Raw genomic sequence first — 20,490 nt, 5'->3', positions numbered from 1 at the left:
AGAACCTTTAGCCACGTAATTGTATAACTTATCACTAATTCAGGTGTAATGTGTAGTGTGTGTGTTGAGTAAGTGTCTTGTTACTTTGCAAAGTCGACGTCATTGTCTTTGCAAAGAGACGCTAATTGTATCCGAACGTCTGCGGTCCCTCCGGTGAGTACCGATCCCACAAGGACAGAAACTATCTTCATTTATTAATTTATAATAAATAAAAAAATTCCCGACCCTGGTGGGATTCGAACTCACTACCATTCGGAACTTTCTATGTTTATAATATAAAATTCTACCCCATATGTTACTATTGATTTAATATACTTTGAACTTTACTTTCCTATTAGGCTATTGATTATATTCAAAATAAGATAGCTAAAAGGAACTACAACGTTAACGGGATTTTATTATTTCATATGGTCAATGGACATCTATATATGAAAAAACCGCGGAGTGCTACCATTTAGAGTGGTGCGTTTTTGAGAAATGGGTGAATTAGTCCCTGGGCACAGGTTACATTAGGGTGAGTTCTATGCACTTTTGGTACAAACACGTCTACATAAAAATTGTTCCTGGTTAAATTTCCTATCTAAATATCACTTTTTAAAGTGAATGATACTTTTTTTCCAAAAATATATTCAAAAGAAAAAGCACAAAGAAACCCAAAAGAAAGAAATTTTGTTTTTTGTCCCATAACTTTTGTCTACGAGGATATAGGTATAGACATTGCTTTACAGAAAAGAAACCTACATATTTCTTTTTTAAAATGTTGTTTAGTAGAGGTAATTAGAATTTATAGTTTCCGAAATATGATTTTTCAAAATTCGCCACTCACAGAAATTTTGGACAATTTTCCTTGTTATTTCGCCAATATTGCTCTGTAACTTTTTTTCTACGTAACTTTAGGTATATGCAATGGTACACGTAATAGAAAAAGAAATCAATTATCTTTAAAATGGTCTTCTGTATAACGTTGTATTTTTTAAAGAGATTATGGTTTTTCAAGGTGTTATACTTTTAACGATTTTTTATAATATAATATAAAAATAAAGTAATATTATATAATATATTATATATGATATAATATTATATTATATATTATATAATATAAAAAATATTATTTTTTACATTTTTTACGCTTATTTTTGAATAAGATATTATTTTTCAAAATGTAATAAGTACTTGCAACGATTTTTGATTTTAGTGTTAAACTGTTTTTTTCTTGTACATGAATATACTATATATTGCTCAATAAAGGGAGCTTACTTTCTGTTCTTTAAAATGGTGTATCATCTATATTTAAATAATGGAAACCGAGTGATTATTTTATATTTTTTTACCTGTATTATTTAAAATTATTTCTTTTACAAAAATACATAAACATTAGTCTTAGAAAACATCACTTTAGTTAAAATTATTTAAACGTTGACATTTAAACAATTTTCAAAATCAAAGTCCATCTCGTCGTTAGCATTAGCTTCAATATCTTCCTCTGACACTTCAGTCATGTTAGAGTTCCCACAATTAGTAACCATGCACATGCACATGCACCCTTTGCATAATATTGATGAACTAATTCCTATCTTCCTACAACCGCAGTTTTTTGTACATTCTTTGGTACATTTACACGTTATTTTTTCAAGCAGAACTTGTGGTGCAGGAGCTTTGACAGTAAATATTGGAATTAATCCATATTTTGAAGTTTGCCCAGCCGAGTCAAGTGGGTCTAAAGTAAAGTATAACCTATAAAAAATAAGATTCAATCATAACACAAAATCACATAAAAAAGTTATAATGAGAAATTTAAAAAATAATCCTAAATTCAAAAATCGTTGCAAGTACTTATTACATTTTGAAAAAGCATATCTTATTCAAAAATAATCCTAGAATTTTCTATAATACACCATCTTAAAGTAAACAGAATAAGCTTTCTTTTTTATTATATGATATATACTTAAATGTAGAAAGATGTTATAACGGGAAATTTAAAAAATAATCGTAAAAAATATAAGAACTCGTTAAAAGTATAAAATCTTGAAAAAGATAACCTCTTTAAAAGAAGTCGTACAACATTATACAGTAGAACATTTTAAAGGTAATTGATTCCTACTCCTCTTACATGTACCATTGCATATGCCTAAAGTTGCGTAGACAAAAAATTACAGAACAATATTTGCGAAATAACATGGAAACTTGCCCAAAATTGCTGTGAATGGCAAACTTTGAAAACTCATATTTCGAAAACTGTAAATCCTAATGACCTCTACCAAACATTATTTTAAAGAGAAAATATGTAAGTTTTTTTTCTCTGAAGCAATGTCTATACATATATTCCCGTGGACAAAAGTTATGGGACAAAAAACAAAATTTCTTTCTTTTGGGATTCTTTGTGCTTTTTCTTTTGAATATATTTTTGTAAAAAAAGTATCTTTGACTTTAAAAAGTTATATTTAGATAGGAACTTTAACCAGGAACAATTTTTATGTAGACGTGGTTGTACCAAACGTGCATAGAACTCAACCTAATATAACCTGTGCTCAGGGACTAATTCACCCATTTCTCAAAAACGCACCCCTTTAAATGGTAGCACTCCGCGGTTTTTTCATATATAGAGATTCATTGACCATATGAAATAATAAAACCCCGTTAACGTTGTAGTTCCTTTCTATAGTACATAATCAATAGTGTTACGCGATTGACTCTACTATTTTATTTATTTATATCTTTAGGCACTAAGTTTAATTTAAATAAAGGAAGACTTACTTATATTATTTTATTTACATCACTTATTTATTTTAATAATTACAAATAACACCAACTAACACATCTAATTTATTTACAAACTCAAATTTATGATTTAATTAACTAAACATAATAATTACGATAACTAATAAATACATTTCACTAAATCCGATTCGAATACAATTATATCACGCGTCGCGGCTCATTCATTGACTGACTGGCCTGTGCTCGAATCCCTGTTCTTAAATACTCTGACAGCGGTCGTCTCGAATCGCCGTGGAAGGTCTGGCCTTTACTCGTAACGCCGAGAAGATTCAAGAATAACTAGGCCGGGTTGTGAGGCATCACAATAGCCTATATGGATGTGTTTGGATCCAAACACCTGCCGCAAAGGAAAGTATGCTGTGTTAACAAACAATATCCTTTTCCGTATTTCCTCCTCCTCGCTGCTTTCCACATTTACCTTCACGCCCAGATATGTGAGCGGCTTTACTTGTTTTCTTGCAATTTTCTCATTGGCCTCCTACAATGGTGGTCCGGCTTCTATGACTGTGGATTTCGTGACAATGTCCTTTTGATGGGGTAGGTTTGTACGTAATACCTACGTGCAATTTCAGGCAACGCCTAAGAAACACAAAATAATAATTACAATCATTGCATTTTATCATGTTTATATATTTAAAAATATTGTATTAGTAAGGGAGGAAAGTATGCTAAATTTACAGTTACTCGAGCGTTATGCGGAGCTATTGGGTTGAGAGGAGTAGGTCCTAAAACAAAACAAAATAAGTTAAGATTTCCATAAAGAGGGGGACTTTCTATTTTTCAATTTAATTTTCCATTTGCAATAATCGTTTTTTCCGATTATAGCGCAATCTATCCATAATTCGAAAAACTGTCTTAAATAAAAGTTGCTTATTTTTACGTAAAGAATCCAAATCTTCAATACAAATTGCAGATCCTATTTAAAATTTTAAACTAACCCCCCCCCTCCCCCTACCTCCGTGTGGGGTCATGTTTGGTGCCATTCGATAGATTTTTCAAAAATATTGAATACGTATATCTTGCAGTTTTTCGATCTGATGTTCATTTCGGGAAATATCGCAGGGTTCGTATTTAAAATTTTAAATTTACCCTTACCCCTCTACGTGGGGATCGTGTTTGGTATCAGTCGATAGATTTTTGAAAAATATTGAACACGTATTGCAATCCGGGACGTTGCAATCCGAGACTGCACGATGGGGTTTGTTTTGGTTGGATCAGAGAGAGCAGCATATGTGCCTCCTGATGAGAGACTAATAAGTTTAGAAACCGGTAGAGGTGCTTGCTGCACTTTCTGATTGGACTGGAATATGGTTCAGCTGTATTTTCGTTTTGCAGCGAAATTGAAAATCGTTATTCATTTTTAAGTCTCAGCATCCGTATGGCTTGCAAATTGTAGAAGCCTCGGAGGTGTAACCAGAGAAGGTTACCATTGTTTTCATTTTGGTGGGATGTAGAATAGCATTATGTTGTTTTATATGCCATTAGAGTAAAAAGTTAGTCTTTTTGCTTGCAATTGAAGCTAGGGCATCTATGCCATTTCGTTCGTTGCAATCCGGGATTGCACGCTGGGGTTTGTTTTGGTTGGATCAGAGAGAGCAGCATATGTGCCTCCTGATGAGAGACTAATAAGTTTCGAAACCGGTAGAGGTGCTTGCTGCACTCTCTGATTGGACTTGAATATGGTCCGGCTGTATTTTTGTTTTGCAACGAAATTGAAAATGGGTATTCATTTTTGATTTACATTTACTCTGTTTGGAGTATGAAGGGAACCATTCTCGTTGGAACTTTACCGCGCTGAGCAGATGGGACGTGAATTATAAATTGTAGAATTCCCCCATCTTCCTTAGTCTCAGCATCCGTATGGCTTGCACATTGTAGAAGCCTCGGAGGTGTAACCAGAGAAGGTTCCCATTGTTTTCATTCTGGTGGGATGTAGAACAGCATTATGTTGTTTTATATGCCATTAGAGTGAAAACTTAGTCTTTTTGCTTGCAGTTGCCGCTAGGTCATCTATGCCATTTCGTTCGTTGCAATCCGGGACTGCACGCTGGGGTTTGTTTTGGTTGGATCAGAGAGAGCAGCATATGTGCCTCCTGATGAGAGACTAATAAGTTTCGAAACCGGTAGAGGTGCTTGCTGCACTCTCTGATTGGACTGGAATATGGTTCGGCTGTATTTTCGTTTTGCAACAAAATTGAAAATGGTTATTCATTTTTGTTTTACGTATTTTTTTAGTTTTTCGATCTGACGTTCATTTCGCGAAATATTTGCTTTTTTTGTGAAATTTTGTGACTAGCTCATTTCCTTACACCCCGCTCAAATCGTCAGATTTTTGAAATATACATTGTTTTGTATGTACTTAACTTACCTTATCTTAATCTGACGATTTCGAGTTTTTCTAAGGATAGATTTTTTTTCGGACCTTCTCAACGAACTCCCCTGTATTAAGAGCCAATATATGGTAGAGGTACATTTACATGATACAAGGTTTCTCCACATGTGATAATCCGACGCGCTCGAGTAACTGCAAAAATCCCCGCTTGTGCTCCCCTATCATATTATAATTTATTTTTTATCTATTTTATATAAATTTTTAGATAAGCGAAAATGTTCGGTATCACAGTAGTATAGAAGTCATGAATTTGAACGTAACATTTCCCGAAGAAAATAAGATATGCTTAAAAGATTTCTCAGAATACTCAAATTTGGACAAACACTCGCAGACCAGCTGTCTGCTAGCTGTAGAAAGTTCAGAAATATGGAAGGAATGGAAAAGTATATTTGAAAATGTTACACAAACTCGCATAGAAAGTCGAACAGGTATAGTTTAGAAAAGAGTCAAACAAATATTCTATATTAATTATTATAATATTCAGGAACCTTAAGAAAACCACCACTGCCACTTCCTAGAATCAGTAGTCGTACGAATAGCACAGATAATGGGACAGAACATCAGCAGTCTTCAGAAATAAATCCGAGTTCTACTGGAGAAATTTACTCAGATCTAAATGGTGAAGACTCAAGTGAAGACATTTATGCAGGTAAAATAATAATTTTTATCGCCAACCGTCACTAAAGTCATTCATTATTGTACTCATTTGCCCTAATTTGCGGCAGTAAAGTAACACTTTATTGTACTGAAAGAAGAATTTTACTTTACCTGCCGCGATTAATCAAATTACCGAGATTTAATGTATGTGGTCGATGGCAGTAATCGAATGGCGAGTATTTGGGTGGACTTACAATTATTTACTTTAATTATTAAAAATATTGTACGCAATTTGCAATATTATCAATTAAATTTATGTCAAATGTGAAATTCTGTAGTATTTTGTAATTATATTCATTAAAATAAATTAAAACTTTACCGGTTTAGTAATTATTCAATATTGATAACTATCGATTAAAAATCGAAAGCGGCCATCTTGCAAGTCATCTGTCATCACTGTCATGAAATTATTATGACGTCTAAAACATCCAAAGTTCTTAAATTGTAAGTTGCACGTAAGTGTTAAAGTTAAAACCAATATCAAATTATGTTGGCAAATATTATTTTATATCAATAAAACATATCTTAACCGATTGTCAAATATACCAGCAAACGAGAAGTAAACTCAACCTTCCCAGGGACATATCTGAGCTTCTTAGAGACAATACAAATTATCAACAATAGGTATCATACAGTTTTTGACGAAAATAGGAATAAAAGACATTTAATTGAATCACAAATTTTTCAGGTATAATTTTTGTTAATAGTACATACGTATTTACTTAATATTACAATCTCTTTTTATTTTTAATGTGTATTTTCCATTGTTGTCGTTTGTAACCCCAGTGGTTCGGAGGACATTAAATTTAAAAAATATATGTTGGCGATAAAATTTTGTATGCACCACGTCTCTCTTTATCGAACTCGTCTGTTACTTGCCTCGCTCGCTACGCTGCTCTTCTCGTAATATCAGACTCGTTCGATAAAGACTCACTTTACTGACTTGGTACATAAATATTGTTTTTTGCTTAAATTCAATATTAAAGCAGCCACCCACCTGCTTCTTGACAGTTTGAACATTTAATTTAAGCGAAAAGCAATGATTATTTTTAAAATAAACCATTCTTTTCTGTTTTCTGAGAGCAGTAAAATATATTTTGAATTAAGTAAATTACATATATTCTTCTTTTTATGTCAATAAATTTAATTCAAAAAAAATTGTTTGGACACCCTGTATAAATAATTATGTTAATGTTTATACTACTGAATAGAGAAATGAATTATCTTTCAAATGAGCTATCACACGACCCCTATTCTCATTTAAAAAAATCATCGACGACGTCATCACGCCCAGATGGATGACGTCACTAGTATGATATATATATATATATATATATATATATATATATATATATATATATATATATATATATATATAGTTTGAGTTTAATTCTTGAACCTTGATATATTTTTTTACCAATGTTTCTTGGGTTTAGGTTCATAAAAAAAGCTTGTCTAGGATGTTATGACCATATTTATTGATATATTATCCGACGTTTCGGCAGGAAATCCATGCCTTTTTCAAGGATTGACTAAAACAACATTTATTGAAAGCTACAATACAATTTAAAAGAAAATCGACTTACCATGCAATCGTAAATTTAGTTTTGAAACAAGTACACAAATAGACGTCACAATTAAAACAATGTTAAAATGTTAAAGCATAGGAACGGACCCACTAAGTCATTGCGTTAAGAGAGTAATGAACTGTGTCAAAAATTATTATGGTGTTTATTGATGTTTGATTTTATGTTAAGTCAAAATAGTTGTCTTCGTCTCATAGGCGTGCTGAAATATTATATACATAGTTAATTTTAGATTAAGTTGAAATATACCCTATTAAGGTTTTTGACATCCCGTTTATCATTGACAGCTTTGTTATTTTTTTTATTTTCTATGGACTCTAGCAGTTCCCTCTTCTTTTTGTTGGGTTCACTTTTTAGGATTTTAGTTTTATCGAAATCAAATTTGTGTTTCTTTTCGTTTTCATGTTTTGTGAGGGCTGTAGTGTTATTTTTGTCATATTTGTGAGACCGAATTCTACAGTTTAGTAGCTGGCTGGTTTGTCCGATATATACCCCATCGCAATTTGAACAAGGAATTTCATATACAACATGTGATTTTTTTGATTGCGGGGTTTTAGTTTTAAGTTTAGTAAAATTCCTTTTCAAGAGATTATATCCTTTGTGAGCAACTGTAATGTTATGCTTGGCTAGGAGATTCGAAAGTTGTTCAGATAACCCTTGTATGTAAGGCAAAGACATATATTTCTTCTTTTCCTTGTTATTTTTGTTGTTGTTTTTGTTATTGTAAAATGTATGTAGTCGTGACTTGAAGGTGTTTTCAATGAGGTGATGTGGGTATGAATTAAGTGTTAGTGCTGTTTTTGCTTTTTTTATAGCATGAGGTCTATTGATGGGATCAGACAATCTGATGGCTCTGTCGGCTAGGCCAATAACTACTGATTTCTTCTGGGACAACGGGTGATGAGAGTTGAAGTTTAGGTATCTTGACGACCAGGTTTTTTTGGTGTACCATGAAGTAGTTATGATGCTGTTGTCTCGATGTAAGGTCAGGTCCAGAAAATTGATTTGACAATTTTTTTCAACTTCTAACGTGAATTTGAGTTTTTGGTGGAAGTTATTGAACTCATTTAGCAAAACATTCATTTTGTCCTCTGGTGCTGCACTTAAACAGTCATCTATGTATCGATAGAAAAAAGGAATATTGAAATCTATTTTATTCAAAACAATTTCCTCTAGGTGCTCTAGAACTAATTGAGCTATGGCGCTAGATATGCTAGCACCCATAGCGCATCCATCTGTTTGTTGGAAAATTTTGTTTTTATATATAAAATATGTTGATTTTAATGTTGTTTCGACTGCTGAAATAAATTCTTCTAGAGGGATGTCTGTAAATACTTTTATTTCATTCCACTTTTTTCTAATGATGTCTTTCGCTAAATCTATGGGAATATTGGTGTATAAAGATACAACATCGAGAGACACTAATTTATACGTTGTAGGTAAATGTATATTTTTGATTTTAGATTTCAGGTCCTCAGCGTCTTTTAAATAGTGCGGATTTTTGTTAATTACGTTAGAAATAATGTTCTTCAAATATTTAGAAAGGTTTTCAAAAGGAGACTGAATACATGAGACAATAGGACGCAGAGGCATACCTTCTTTATGTGTTTTGGTTAGACCATATATTTTTGGAGCTACAGCATTATGTATCTTGAGGGATTTTGCGGTGTTTGGTGAGATGTAACACATTTTTTCCCATCTATCAACTAATTCGTTATTTCTTTTTTGGAAGATGTTCGTAGGGTCATTTTTCATTTCACGGTATGTTGTTTTATCATTTAACAGAGAATCCATTTTACTGTCATACTCGTTGGATTCCATAATGACAGTTTTGTTTGTTTTATCAGGCTTCAGAACAATTAAATTTGGATTCTCATTTAGAAAGGCTTTGGTTTTTTTAATTTTCTTATGCAATGTTTTGTCTTCAAATGAGAATTTGTTTTTGTTTTTAAAATTAGTCAAAATATTGCAACATTTTGTTCTGATATCATCCTGTACATTGCTACTTAAATTAGAAATGGAACTCTCAATTGAACAGATAATTTATGATGTTGGAATATCATTTTTATTACGGATAGGAACTGCAAAATTATCTCCTAAACTTAAAACCTCTTGTACGTCACTGGGAATATCTACATTTGTTAAATTTTCCAACCAAGTATCTTTAATTGTATTTTTATGGTTTTTATTATTTGATCTTAACAATAGCCTATTAATTTTTTGGATGTTTCTATCTCGTGTTTGACAAAAAATACGCTCATTATATTGTATGGATATTTCTGTAAATGTATTTAAAATATCAGCTGGTAATGAATCGATTAGTTTTGCTTCCAGTTTTTCTAGGTCCGAGTCTAAAGTTTTTAATGAAATAGTGGTATCCGCTATGATTAAATTCAATGTTTGTTTCACGAATAGATTAAAAACGTTACCAAATTTACGCGCAAGGTTTACAGAATTCAAATTAATATGTTCTATACGTAAATTTAAAAAATTTGGTATTAAGTTTTCTGTTTTACATCTTAGTAGAAAAATTCTTCGATTTCTTAGATTTGTCTGTTTAGCCATTAATTTATTGTAGAATTTCATTTGTTGGACGGTTGTCCTTCCAAAATTGGTTTCAATACCACGATAGAAAGGCATAATTTCACCCATGCCTGCATATATTGTTTGAGTTTAATTCTTGAACCTTGATATATTTTTTTACCAATGTTTCTTGGGTTTAGGTTCATAAAAAAAGCTTGTCTATGATGTTATGACCATATTTATTGATATATTATCCGACGTTTCGGCAGGAAATCCATGCCTTTTTCAAGGATTGACTAAAACAACATTTATTGAAAGCTACAATACAATTTAAAAGAAAATCGACTTACCATGCAATCGTAAATTTAGTTTTGAAACAAGTACACAAATAGACGTCACAATTAAAACAATGTTAAAATGTTAAAGCATAGGAACGGACCCACTAAGTCATTGCGTTAAGAGAGTAATGAACTGTGTCAAAAATTATTATGGTGTTTATTGATGTTTGATTTTATGTTAAGTCAAAATAGTTGTCTTCGTCTCATAGGCGTGCTGAAATATTATATACATAGTTAATTTTAGATTAAGTTGAAAATAAGCTGATAAAACAAACAAAACTGTCATTATGGAATCCAACGAGTATGACAGTAAAATGGATTCTCTGTTAAATGATAAAACAACATACCGTGAAATGAAAAATGACCCTACGAACATCTTCCAAAAAAGAAATAACGAATTAGTTGATAGATGGGAAAAAATGTGTTACATCTCACCAAACACCGCAAAATCCCTCAAGATACATAATGCTGTAGCTCCAAAAATATATGGTCTACCCAAAACACATAAAGAAGGTATGCCTCTGCGTCCTATTGTCTCATGTATTCAGTCTCCTTTTGAAAACCTTTCTAAATATTTGAAGAACATTATTTCTAACGTAATTAACAAAAATCCGCACTATTTAAAAGACGCTGAGGACCTGAAATCTAAAATCAAAAATATACATTTACCTACAACGTATAAATTAGTGTCTCTCGATGTTGTATCTTTATACACCAATATTCCCATAGATTTAGCGAAAGACATCATTAGAAAAAAGTGGAATGAAATAAAAGTATTTACAGACATCCCTCTAGAAGAATTTATTTCAGCAGTCGAAACAACATTAAAATCAACATATTTTATATATAAAAACAAAATTTTCCAACAAACAGATGGATGCGCTATGGGTGCTAGCATATCTAGCGCCATAGCTCAATTAGTTCTAGAGCACCTAGAGGAAATTGTTTTGAATAAAATAGATTTCAATATTCCTTTTTTCTATCGATACATAGATGACTGTTTAAGTGCAGCACCAGAGGACAAAATGAATGTTTTGCTAAATGAGTTCAATAACTTCCACCAAAAACTCAAATTCACGTTAGAAGTTGAAAAAAATTGTCAAATCAATTTTCTGGACCTGACCTTACATCGAGACAACAGCATCATAACTACTTCATGGTACACCAAAAAAACCTGGTCGTCAAGATACCTAAACTTCAACTCTCATCACCCGTTGTCCCAGAAGAAATCAGTAGTTATTGGCCTAGCCGACAGAGCCATCAGATTGTCTGATCCCATCAATAGACCTCATGCTATAAAAAAAGCAAAAACAGCACTAACACTTAATTCATACCCACATCACCTCATTGAAAACACCTTCAAGTCACGACTACATACATTTTACAATAACAAAAACAACAACAAAAATAACAAGGAAAAGAAGAAATATATGTCTTTGCCTTACATACAAGGGTTATCTGAACAACTTTCGAATCTCCTAGCCAAGCATAACATTACAGTTGCTCACAAAGGATATAATCTCTTGAAAAGGAATTTTACTAAACTTAAAACTAAAACCCCGCAATCAAAAAAAATCACATGTTGTATATGAAATTCCTTGTTCAAATTGCGATGGGGTATATATCGGACAAACCAGCCAGCTACTAAACTCTAGAATTCGGTCTCACAAATATGACAAAAATAACACTACAGCCCTCACAAAACATGAAAACGAAAAGAAACACAAATTTGATTTCGATAAAACTAAAATCCTAAAAAGTGAACCCAACAAAAAGAAGAGGGAACTGCTAGAGTCCATAGAAATTAAAAAAAATAACAAAGCTGTCAATGATAAACGGGATGTCAAAAACCTTAATAGGGTATATTTCAACTTAATCTAAAATTAACTATGTATATAATATTTCAGCACGCCTATGAGACGAAGACAACTATTTTGACTTAACATAAAATCAAACATCAATAAACACCATAATAATTTTTGACACAGTTCATTACTCTCTTAACGCAATGACTTAGTGGGTCCGTTCCTATGCTTTAACATTTTAACATTGTTTTAATTGTGACGTCTATTTGTGTACTTGTTTCAAAACTAAATTTACGATTGCATGGTAAGTCGATTTTCTTTTAAATTGTATTGTAGCTTTCAATAAATGTTGTTTTAGTCAATCCTTGAAAAAGGCATGGATTTCCTGCCGAAACGTCGGATAATATATCAATAAATATGGTCATAACATCCTAGACAAGCTTTTTTTATGAACCTAAACCCAAGAAACATTGGTAAATATATATATATATATATATATATATATATATATATATATATATATATATATATATATATATATATATATATATATATATATATATATATATATATATATATATGCCAAAAAGTCGCTATTTAAAAATAAAAATTGACCTCTTTCGGGATTTTTTTCCAAAGTCGTCCTTTCCTGAGGAAATGAATTTATTCCAACCTTTACGTGCTCACTGTATACAGGGTGTTTCATTAATAATTGTCCATATAGTAACTGGAGAAACCTTAGCTCAAAATACGAAGATTTAACCTAAAACACTTAAATAAAATGTGGTTCCTTACTGAGTTACAGGGTGTTTTATCTAAAAATTTAAAAACTATTTTTGCTCAGCATTTTAAAACTATTCGATATATCCTTTTCATACTTGGCAGAAAGTCCGACTACTATACATCCTACTAAATTATGATACACAAGCGTTTCTAGCTATTACCAGAGGCGTACGACAGGGGATAGTGAATGGTTGACCCTTCTCAAATTCTACGCCACTGGAGGAATTACTATTTTAGTGCCATTTTTAGATTCACCAATAATTTCTACGTAAATAATATACTCTTCATTGGTAACGATAAAGTCATTAGTTTTTGAGATATTTGAAGTTAAATATGAAACGGCACAGTTATTTTGATTAATTTATGATATGATTCATATGATTAAAATTTATAAATTATTTGTAGCCAGTACTTTAAAACTATTTGGCCTATCCTTATCATACTTGGCAGAAAGTGTAGGCACTATACACCCTACTAAATTAAGATAAATACGCGTTTCTAGCTACTATCAGAGGCGTACGACAGGGGATAGTGGCTGGTTGACCCCTCCCAAATTCTACGCCACTGACGAAATTGCTATTTTAGTGTAATTTTTTGATTTTCCAATACTTTTTATGTAAATAATATACTCTTCATTCGTAACGATAAAATGATTAGTTTTCGAGATATTTGAAATTAAAAATGAAGGGATACACTACATTAATCAAAATAACCGTGTCGTTTAATTTTTAACTTCAAAGATCTCGAAAACTAATGACTTTATCGTTACGAATAAGGAGGGTATTATTTTCATAGAAAATATTGGAGAATCCAAAAATTAAACTAAACTAGCAATTCCGCCAGTGGTGTAGAATTTGGAAAGGGTCAACCATTCACTTTCCCCCGTCGTACGCCTCTGGAAACAGCAGGAAACGTTTTTTTAACATAATATAGTAGTTTGTACAGTACCTATACTTCCTGCCAAGTACGAACAGGATACGTTGAATAGTTTTAAAATGCTGAGCAAAAATAGTTTTTAAATTTTTAGATAAAACACCCTGTAACTCAGTAAGGAACCACATTTTATTTAAGTGTTTTAGGTTAAATCTTCGTATTTTGTGCTAAGGTTTCTCCAGTTACTATATGGACAATTATTAATGAAACACCCTGTATAGGCCGGTAATAGATATGTAGGTACTGATAATTTGTTAGCAAATATATTTATTTAGATTTTCTACTATTCATCGCGGTAAAAGCAACTTCGCTGCGAGAGGCTACACTTCATAAACAATAACGTAACTATTACCGGTATTTTTAATTTTTGGTATTTTACTTTAAGTATTAAACATAATAGATTATTTAAATAAAAATACGATAAAACTGTTTAAAATATATTTATTTCGTTGAAATCATAATAATAGAACTATAACTTCTTACGTGCGTACAAAGTACACACACTCTTTTTTCATTAGAAGGATGTAATTAAGTAAGTGATAAGTGTTAATATTTTTTATGATTGGCGATAAAATTTTGTATGCACCACGTCAGTAAAGTGACTCTTTATCGAACTCGTCTGTTACTCGCCTCGCTCGCTTCGCTCCCTCTGCTCGTAATATCAGACTCGTTCGATAAATAGTCACTTTACTGACTTGGTACATAAATAACTATTAACATTGTATAACTAGACCTTGTGTAGATAAACAATGCTATTAATATACAGTGCGGTGGAATAAGTGTTGCCCCCCCCTGTTAACTTGTTTATTTTAAGAATATAAGCAAAACGTTCAGACAGGTCGATTTTTAAACTAAGCATAGTATATTATACCATCAACGTTTCGAACTTTAGGCGATCCCTCTTCAGGTGACAGACATAAATTTGATTTTTTTAAATGGTAAGGTACATCATGTGATACCTCATTTAAAAGCTCTTAAAATACTGATTTCAAAAATGTATAACACTTTAATCCTTTTTGAGATCGTAGGCGCAAAATTTCGGTCGAACTCTTTTTAATCGCATTTATTTCTTTCGAATTCTGAGAAAACTAATAAGTATTTTTGAAAAATTTAAACGCAGAATGAAAGATTAGATTATTATCGATGGCTGACAGTCCCTTAGAATAAACAAAAAGTTTTTTTAATGATATATTTGAAATTAAAAATCACACTAAATTTTCTCTTTTTTCATCACTGTGGCTTATAAACAATATAGGAGTTCTCAAGGATTTTGGACCATCGAGAATACTGTAATATTTCATTCTGCGTTTAAATTTTTCAAAAATATTTATTAGTTTTTTCAGGATTCGAAAAAAATTATTGCATTTAGAAAGAATTCGACCAAAATTTTGCGCCTACGCTCTCAAACAGGATTAAAGTATTATACATTTTTGAAATCAGTATTTTAAGAGTTTTTAAATGAGGTGTCACATGATGTACTTTCCTATTTAAAAAAAATCAAAGTTATGCCTATCACCTGAAGACGGATCGCGTAAAGTTCGAAACGTTGATGCTATAATATACTATGGTTAGTTTAAAAATCGACTAGTCCGAGCGTTTTGCTTATATTCTTAAAATAAACAAGTTAACAGGGGGGGCAACACTTATTCCACCGCACTGTATATTATTATCTTCATAATTAACTTATAAAACCACTGTTATTTCTTATTATTGGATAATCTGCAAAACAGCTCGGTTTGTTGTTTTGATTTTTCTAGTGACCAAAAAAATACATCCTCGTGGTAATTCCTTTAAGTAAGGTTCTAGTATGGTAGTAGGTTTCTAGAAAGAAACTAAAAAACATTAAAGCGCCAGGAACGGACGGAGGTTCGGCAGAATTGTTGAAATATGGAGGATCCGAACTCTGGGAAAGAATCCATTACTTGATAAAGTTGGTATAGACCAAGGAGCAAATGCCGGAGGAATGGGCAGTTGGTCTTATGCAGCCGATATATTAAAAAAGAGATTTAATAAGAGGGAATTCCAGAATTACAGACCAATTACATTGCTAAATGTAATATACAAAATCCTTTCTGGCATTATCTAAAATAGATTGTCAGAATACTCCGAAAATATAATTGGTGATTATCAAAATAGATTCAGACCAAATAGAGCCACTAGAGACAACATATTCATACTCAGAACAATACAAGAGAAAGCTTATGAATACGACATAGAACAAGCGTTTGATAGTGTGAAAAGAGACAAAATGCTGGAAGACCTCCGTAATCTAGGTATTCCAAAAAAATATATCAGCCTCATAAAATTGACGTTGCAGGGTTCAAAAGCCGCAGTTAGAGTAGATGGAGAACTGTCTCCCCTGTTTGACATCAACATGGGGGTGAGACAAGAAGACGCACTTTCAACCATGCTGTTCAACCTAGTTCTTGAGGCAGTCGTTAGACAAACCAATGTAACCGGACATATAAATACCAAAACAGTACAAATTGCTGCATATGCAAACGATGTCGCCATTACTAGTAGAAGCAAGAGACGACTAATGAAAACGTTCAAGGAAATTGATCCTGAAGCACAAAAAAGAGGGCTTAAAATAAAAGAAACAAAAACTAAGTACATGACCATCAAAAGAACACCTAAGAATGAAAATAATGCAATAGACAACTATACTATTAAACATGTGGATGCCTTCACATATCTGGGCACAGAAATCAGTCAGAAGAATTCCGTAAATATCAAAATTAACGCATGGATTTCCAGTGGAAATCGTACATACTATGCTAATAAAAGATTGATGACATCGAAATTATTAGAAAAAAGAACCAAAATGACTATCTACAGAACCTTGATTAAACCCGTAGTAACCTATTAGACCGGGCAGTATCGTCGCCCCCGCTAGCGAAATTATTCCGATTCGATTTTTTTGCACAAACTTACTAAAAAAGAGGTCCTTATAACATATCCACAGGGTGCCGGCCGGTGCCGTGGTCGAAAAATTGTTTAAACAATTTTTTTAAACAAATTCACAAAAATAATTTTTTCATTTCGAACAAATTTTTTTTAGATAATTTGGGTCATTTTGAGCAAAATAGGTCTCTTGTCATTTTTCTCTAAACCTTTATCGAGTTATATGCGATTAAAAATTTGAAAAATGCGAAAATGGTCATTTTCAAGGCTTAATAACTCGATTAAAAATTATTATTATGGAATTCAAAAAGTGACCAAATCAATTTTCAAACCCCTTCTTCAAGATCCTGAAGAGATTTTTGTCATTATTTTATTACAAAGCTGTTATTTTTAATTATTAACAATTAGCGCTATAGTTCAGGATGTATCGTCGCCCTCGTTTGTGAAATTATTCCGATTCGATCTTTTTGCACAAACTTACTCAAAAAGAGGTACTTATAACATATCCACAGGGTGCCGGGCGGTGCCATGGTCGAAAAATTGTTTAAACAATTTTTTTTAAAACAAATTCACAAAAATAATTTTTTCACTTCAAGAGAAACTTTTTTAGATAGTTTGGGACATTCTGAGCAAAAAAGGTATCGTGTGATTTTTCTCTAAAATTGATTGTTGTCGAGTTATACGCGATTTGAATTTGAAAAATGCGAAAATGGCCATATAACTCGACAACTATCAGTTTTAGAGAACAATCACAACAGAATTTTTTGCTCAGAATAACCCAAATTATCTAAAAAAAAATCGTTCGCAATGATAAAATTATTTTTGTGAATTTCTTTTACAAAAAATTTGGACCACAGCACCGCCCTGCACCCTGTGGATGTGTTATAAGGACCTATTTTTGAGTAAGTTTGTGAAAAAAATCTAATCGAAATAGTTTCGCTAACGGGGGCTACGATACAGTTGGACTATAGCGCTAATTGTTAATAATTAAAAATAGCAGGTTTGTAATAAAATAATGAGAAAAATCTCTTCAGGATCTTGAAGGAGTTTTGAGACTTGATTTAGGCACATTTTGAATTTCAAAATAATAATTTTTAATCGAGTTATTAAGCTTTTAAAATAGCCATTTTCGCATTTTTCAAATTTTTAATCGCACATAACTCAACAACAATCAATTTTAGAGAAAAAAGACACGAACCTTTTTTGCTCAGAAGGACCCAAATTATCTAAAAAAAATTTGTTCGAAATGAAAAAAATATTTTTGTGAATTTGTTTAAAAAAAATTGTTTAAACAATTTTTCGACCACCGCACCGGCCGGCACCCTCTGGATATGTTATAAGGACCTCTTTTTGAGTAAGTTTGTGCAAAAAAATAAAATCGGAATAATTTCGCTAGCGGGGGCGATGATACTGCCCGGTCTATATGGGTGTGAAACCTGGGTAATGACGAAAAAAATATGAAACCCAACTCAGGACATTCTAGAAAAAGATACTGAGGAAAGTATATGGCCCGGTGAAAGAGGAAGACGACACATGGAGAATCAGGAGAAACGACGGGATTAATAAACTGAATGAAGTTTGTGATATTGTAAGATTTGTAAAAAGTCAAAGATTGTCAGGGCTGGGACATGTTCAGCGACAAGAAGATACGGAAGCGACAAAGAACATATTACAATGGAAGGCGGTAGGAAGGTAAAAAAAAAGAAAGATCCAGGACGAGATGTTTGGATGACGTGGAAGACGACCTCAAAGCAATGAATATAAGACAATGGAGGAGAAGGGCACAAGAGAGATCTAAATGGAAGGACATAGCCAGACAGGCAAAGACCCATCCAGGGTTATGATGCTAAAAGAAGAAGAAGAAGGTCCGTTCTGCAGACCGTGCTTGGTTGTTACAGGGGCAGGTTGTTACAGACGCTTTTATTACTTACGAATAGTCGTTGACTCCATAACAAGTCTGAAGAATTTCACGCATGTCTGTTACCTATAATATATCCAAACGACACAGCGCCAGTCCATCCTATAATCCCGTAGAGTGTGGTTATGTGTTTTCATGCCTCTGAATAAAATTTAATTTGTCGAAGTAAGTATTAATATCTTTGGTAATATATACTGATACTAAATATTCTTGTGACGTGTAAATGCATCAGTATATTATGTTTATTTTTTATTATATAGTTGCTCAATAAATATAGTTTTGTTAAAGTTATTCAGCATTTTTTACAAACCATGCTTTTGGGGTTGGTTGTAACAACCAGCCCCATAACGGGGTTGGTTGTTACGTTTGTCGTCAGCATATATTTTACACTTTTTGTCTAACTCAATAGTGTTTAAGTTTTATTTCAGTTCTTTTATAAGTAAAAGAAGTGTTAAACTTTTGTTTGATTTATTTAAAATACATTTCTTAAAAATAGTTTTTGTTATATTATTCTTTTAGCCAAATGTGTAACAACCAACCCCGGTCTCCCCTAATTCTATTTTAGTATATACTACTCTACTGATAGTAGGATATATACTTTTCTAGCCTTTAGTAAATCAGCAATGTAGTGTGCATTTGACACTTTGACATTGGGCAACATCATTGATTGATGGAAGAATTTGTATGATAATCAATTTTTGGGCCAGATGAATGTTTCGGATTCCCCTTTTTACGGATCTTATGGATCTACCAATATATGGTAGCAAATAAATATTATGGAAACATCTTTAAAAATAAAATTAAAATTTTATTTTCCATCAAAATAAAAATACATTTTTGCGCCACGTAATATTCTTCTTCTTTAAGTACCGTGCCCAAATTTGTAGGCGTGGGTAGCATCCATAACAATTTGCCGATATCGTTCTCGATCTTGTGCGGCATGTAACAATTGATCTGCTTATAAGCCAGTCCATTGACGAAGGTTTCGGAGCCATGAATATTTCTTTCGACCAATTCCTCTTTTTCCGTCGATCTTTCCATTGAGTATTAACTGCAGCATTCTGTATCTGCTACCTCTCATTATATGCCCCAGATATTCAAGTTTTCTCTTTTTTATCATATTTATTAAGTCACCTTCGCCTTGACCTACTCTGTTTAAGACTTCTCTGTTTGAAATGCGTTGGATCCAAGATATTCTGAGCATTCTACGATACGACCACATCTCAAAGGCTTCTAATTTGTTCATCATGTTAACCTTCATGATCCAGGTTTCACATCCATATAGTAATACAGGATACACATTACATTTTAGGAACTTGATTCTTAGTTGTAAGTTCAGCTGAGAGTTGCTCAGAATAGATCTAAGTTTCATAAATGCTCCTCTTGCAATTTCTATACGAGTTTTAATTTCTTCATCCGGATTTAGTGTCTCGTTTATCCAACATCCTAGGTATTTAAAATGGTTAACTTTTGTTATTGATTCATCATTGACAATTAGCTGCATAGGGCCGACGTCTTGTTTACTAACCACAAGTAACTTTGTCTTTGTTGCATTTATGTTAAGTCCGTTATTGGAGCATTCTCTAGTGACTCGATCTATCAGGAATTGAAGATCTTCGATATTTTCAGCCATGATCGCGATGTCGTCTGCATATGTTGTTGTCGTACATGTCGTCTGCACATGTCGTCTGCATGTTGTTAATAGTTTCTCCCCCGATTCGAACTCGACATTGTCCTTCCAAGGCTTCATTAAAAATTATTTCTGAGTATACGTTAAACAAAGTTGGCGATAACACACAACCCTGTCTGACACCTCTTTGAATGCAAATTTTGTCTGTTTCTTTGCCGTCTACCAGAATAGAAGCTTCTTGAT

The 20,490-nt window shown here is 32.5% G+C and overlaps 1 protein-coding gene across 9 annotated transcripts in view; it reads left to right on the top strand.

The window, feature by feature from the left end:
* LOC114343928 (uncharacterized) overlaps positions 1-20,490 on the top strand; it is a 215,803-nt gene that overhangs the window by 148,362 nt on the left and 46,951 nt on the right. For all 9 annotated transcript variants that reach the window (XR_007696454.1, XM_050643896.1, XM_050643899.1 and 6 more), the window contains 2 exons: positions 5,376-5,598; positions 5,655-5,819. Coding sequence is in view for 8 of the 9 variants with exons in the window: in XM_050643896.1 (XP_050499853.1) it covers positions 5,376-5,598; positions 5,655-5,819 (388 nt within the window). In the remaining variant the exon portion in view is untranslated. The remainder of the gene's footprint in view (positions 1-5,375; positions 5,599-5,654; positions 5,820-20,490) is intronic.

The sequence above is a fragment of the Diabrotica virgifera genome, chromosome 2 (assembly GCF_917563875.1).
Source record: "Diabrotica virgifera virgifera chromosome 2, PGI_DIABVI_V3a".
NCBI classification, from domain to species: domain Eukaryota; kingdom Metazoa; phylum Arthropoda; class Insecta; order Coleoptera; family Chrysomelidae; genus Diabrotica; species Diabrotica virgifera.
The sequence above is the reverse complement of the archived record's forward strand: the minus strand, read 5'-3'. Positions and strand labels throughout refer to the sequence as shown.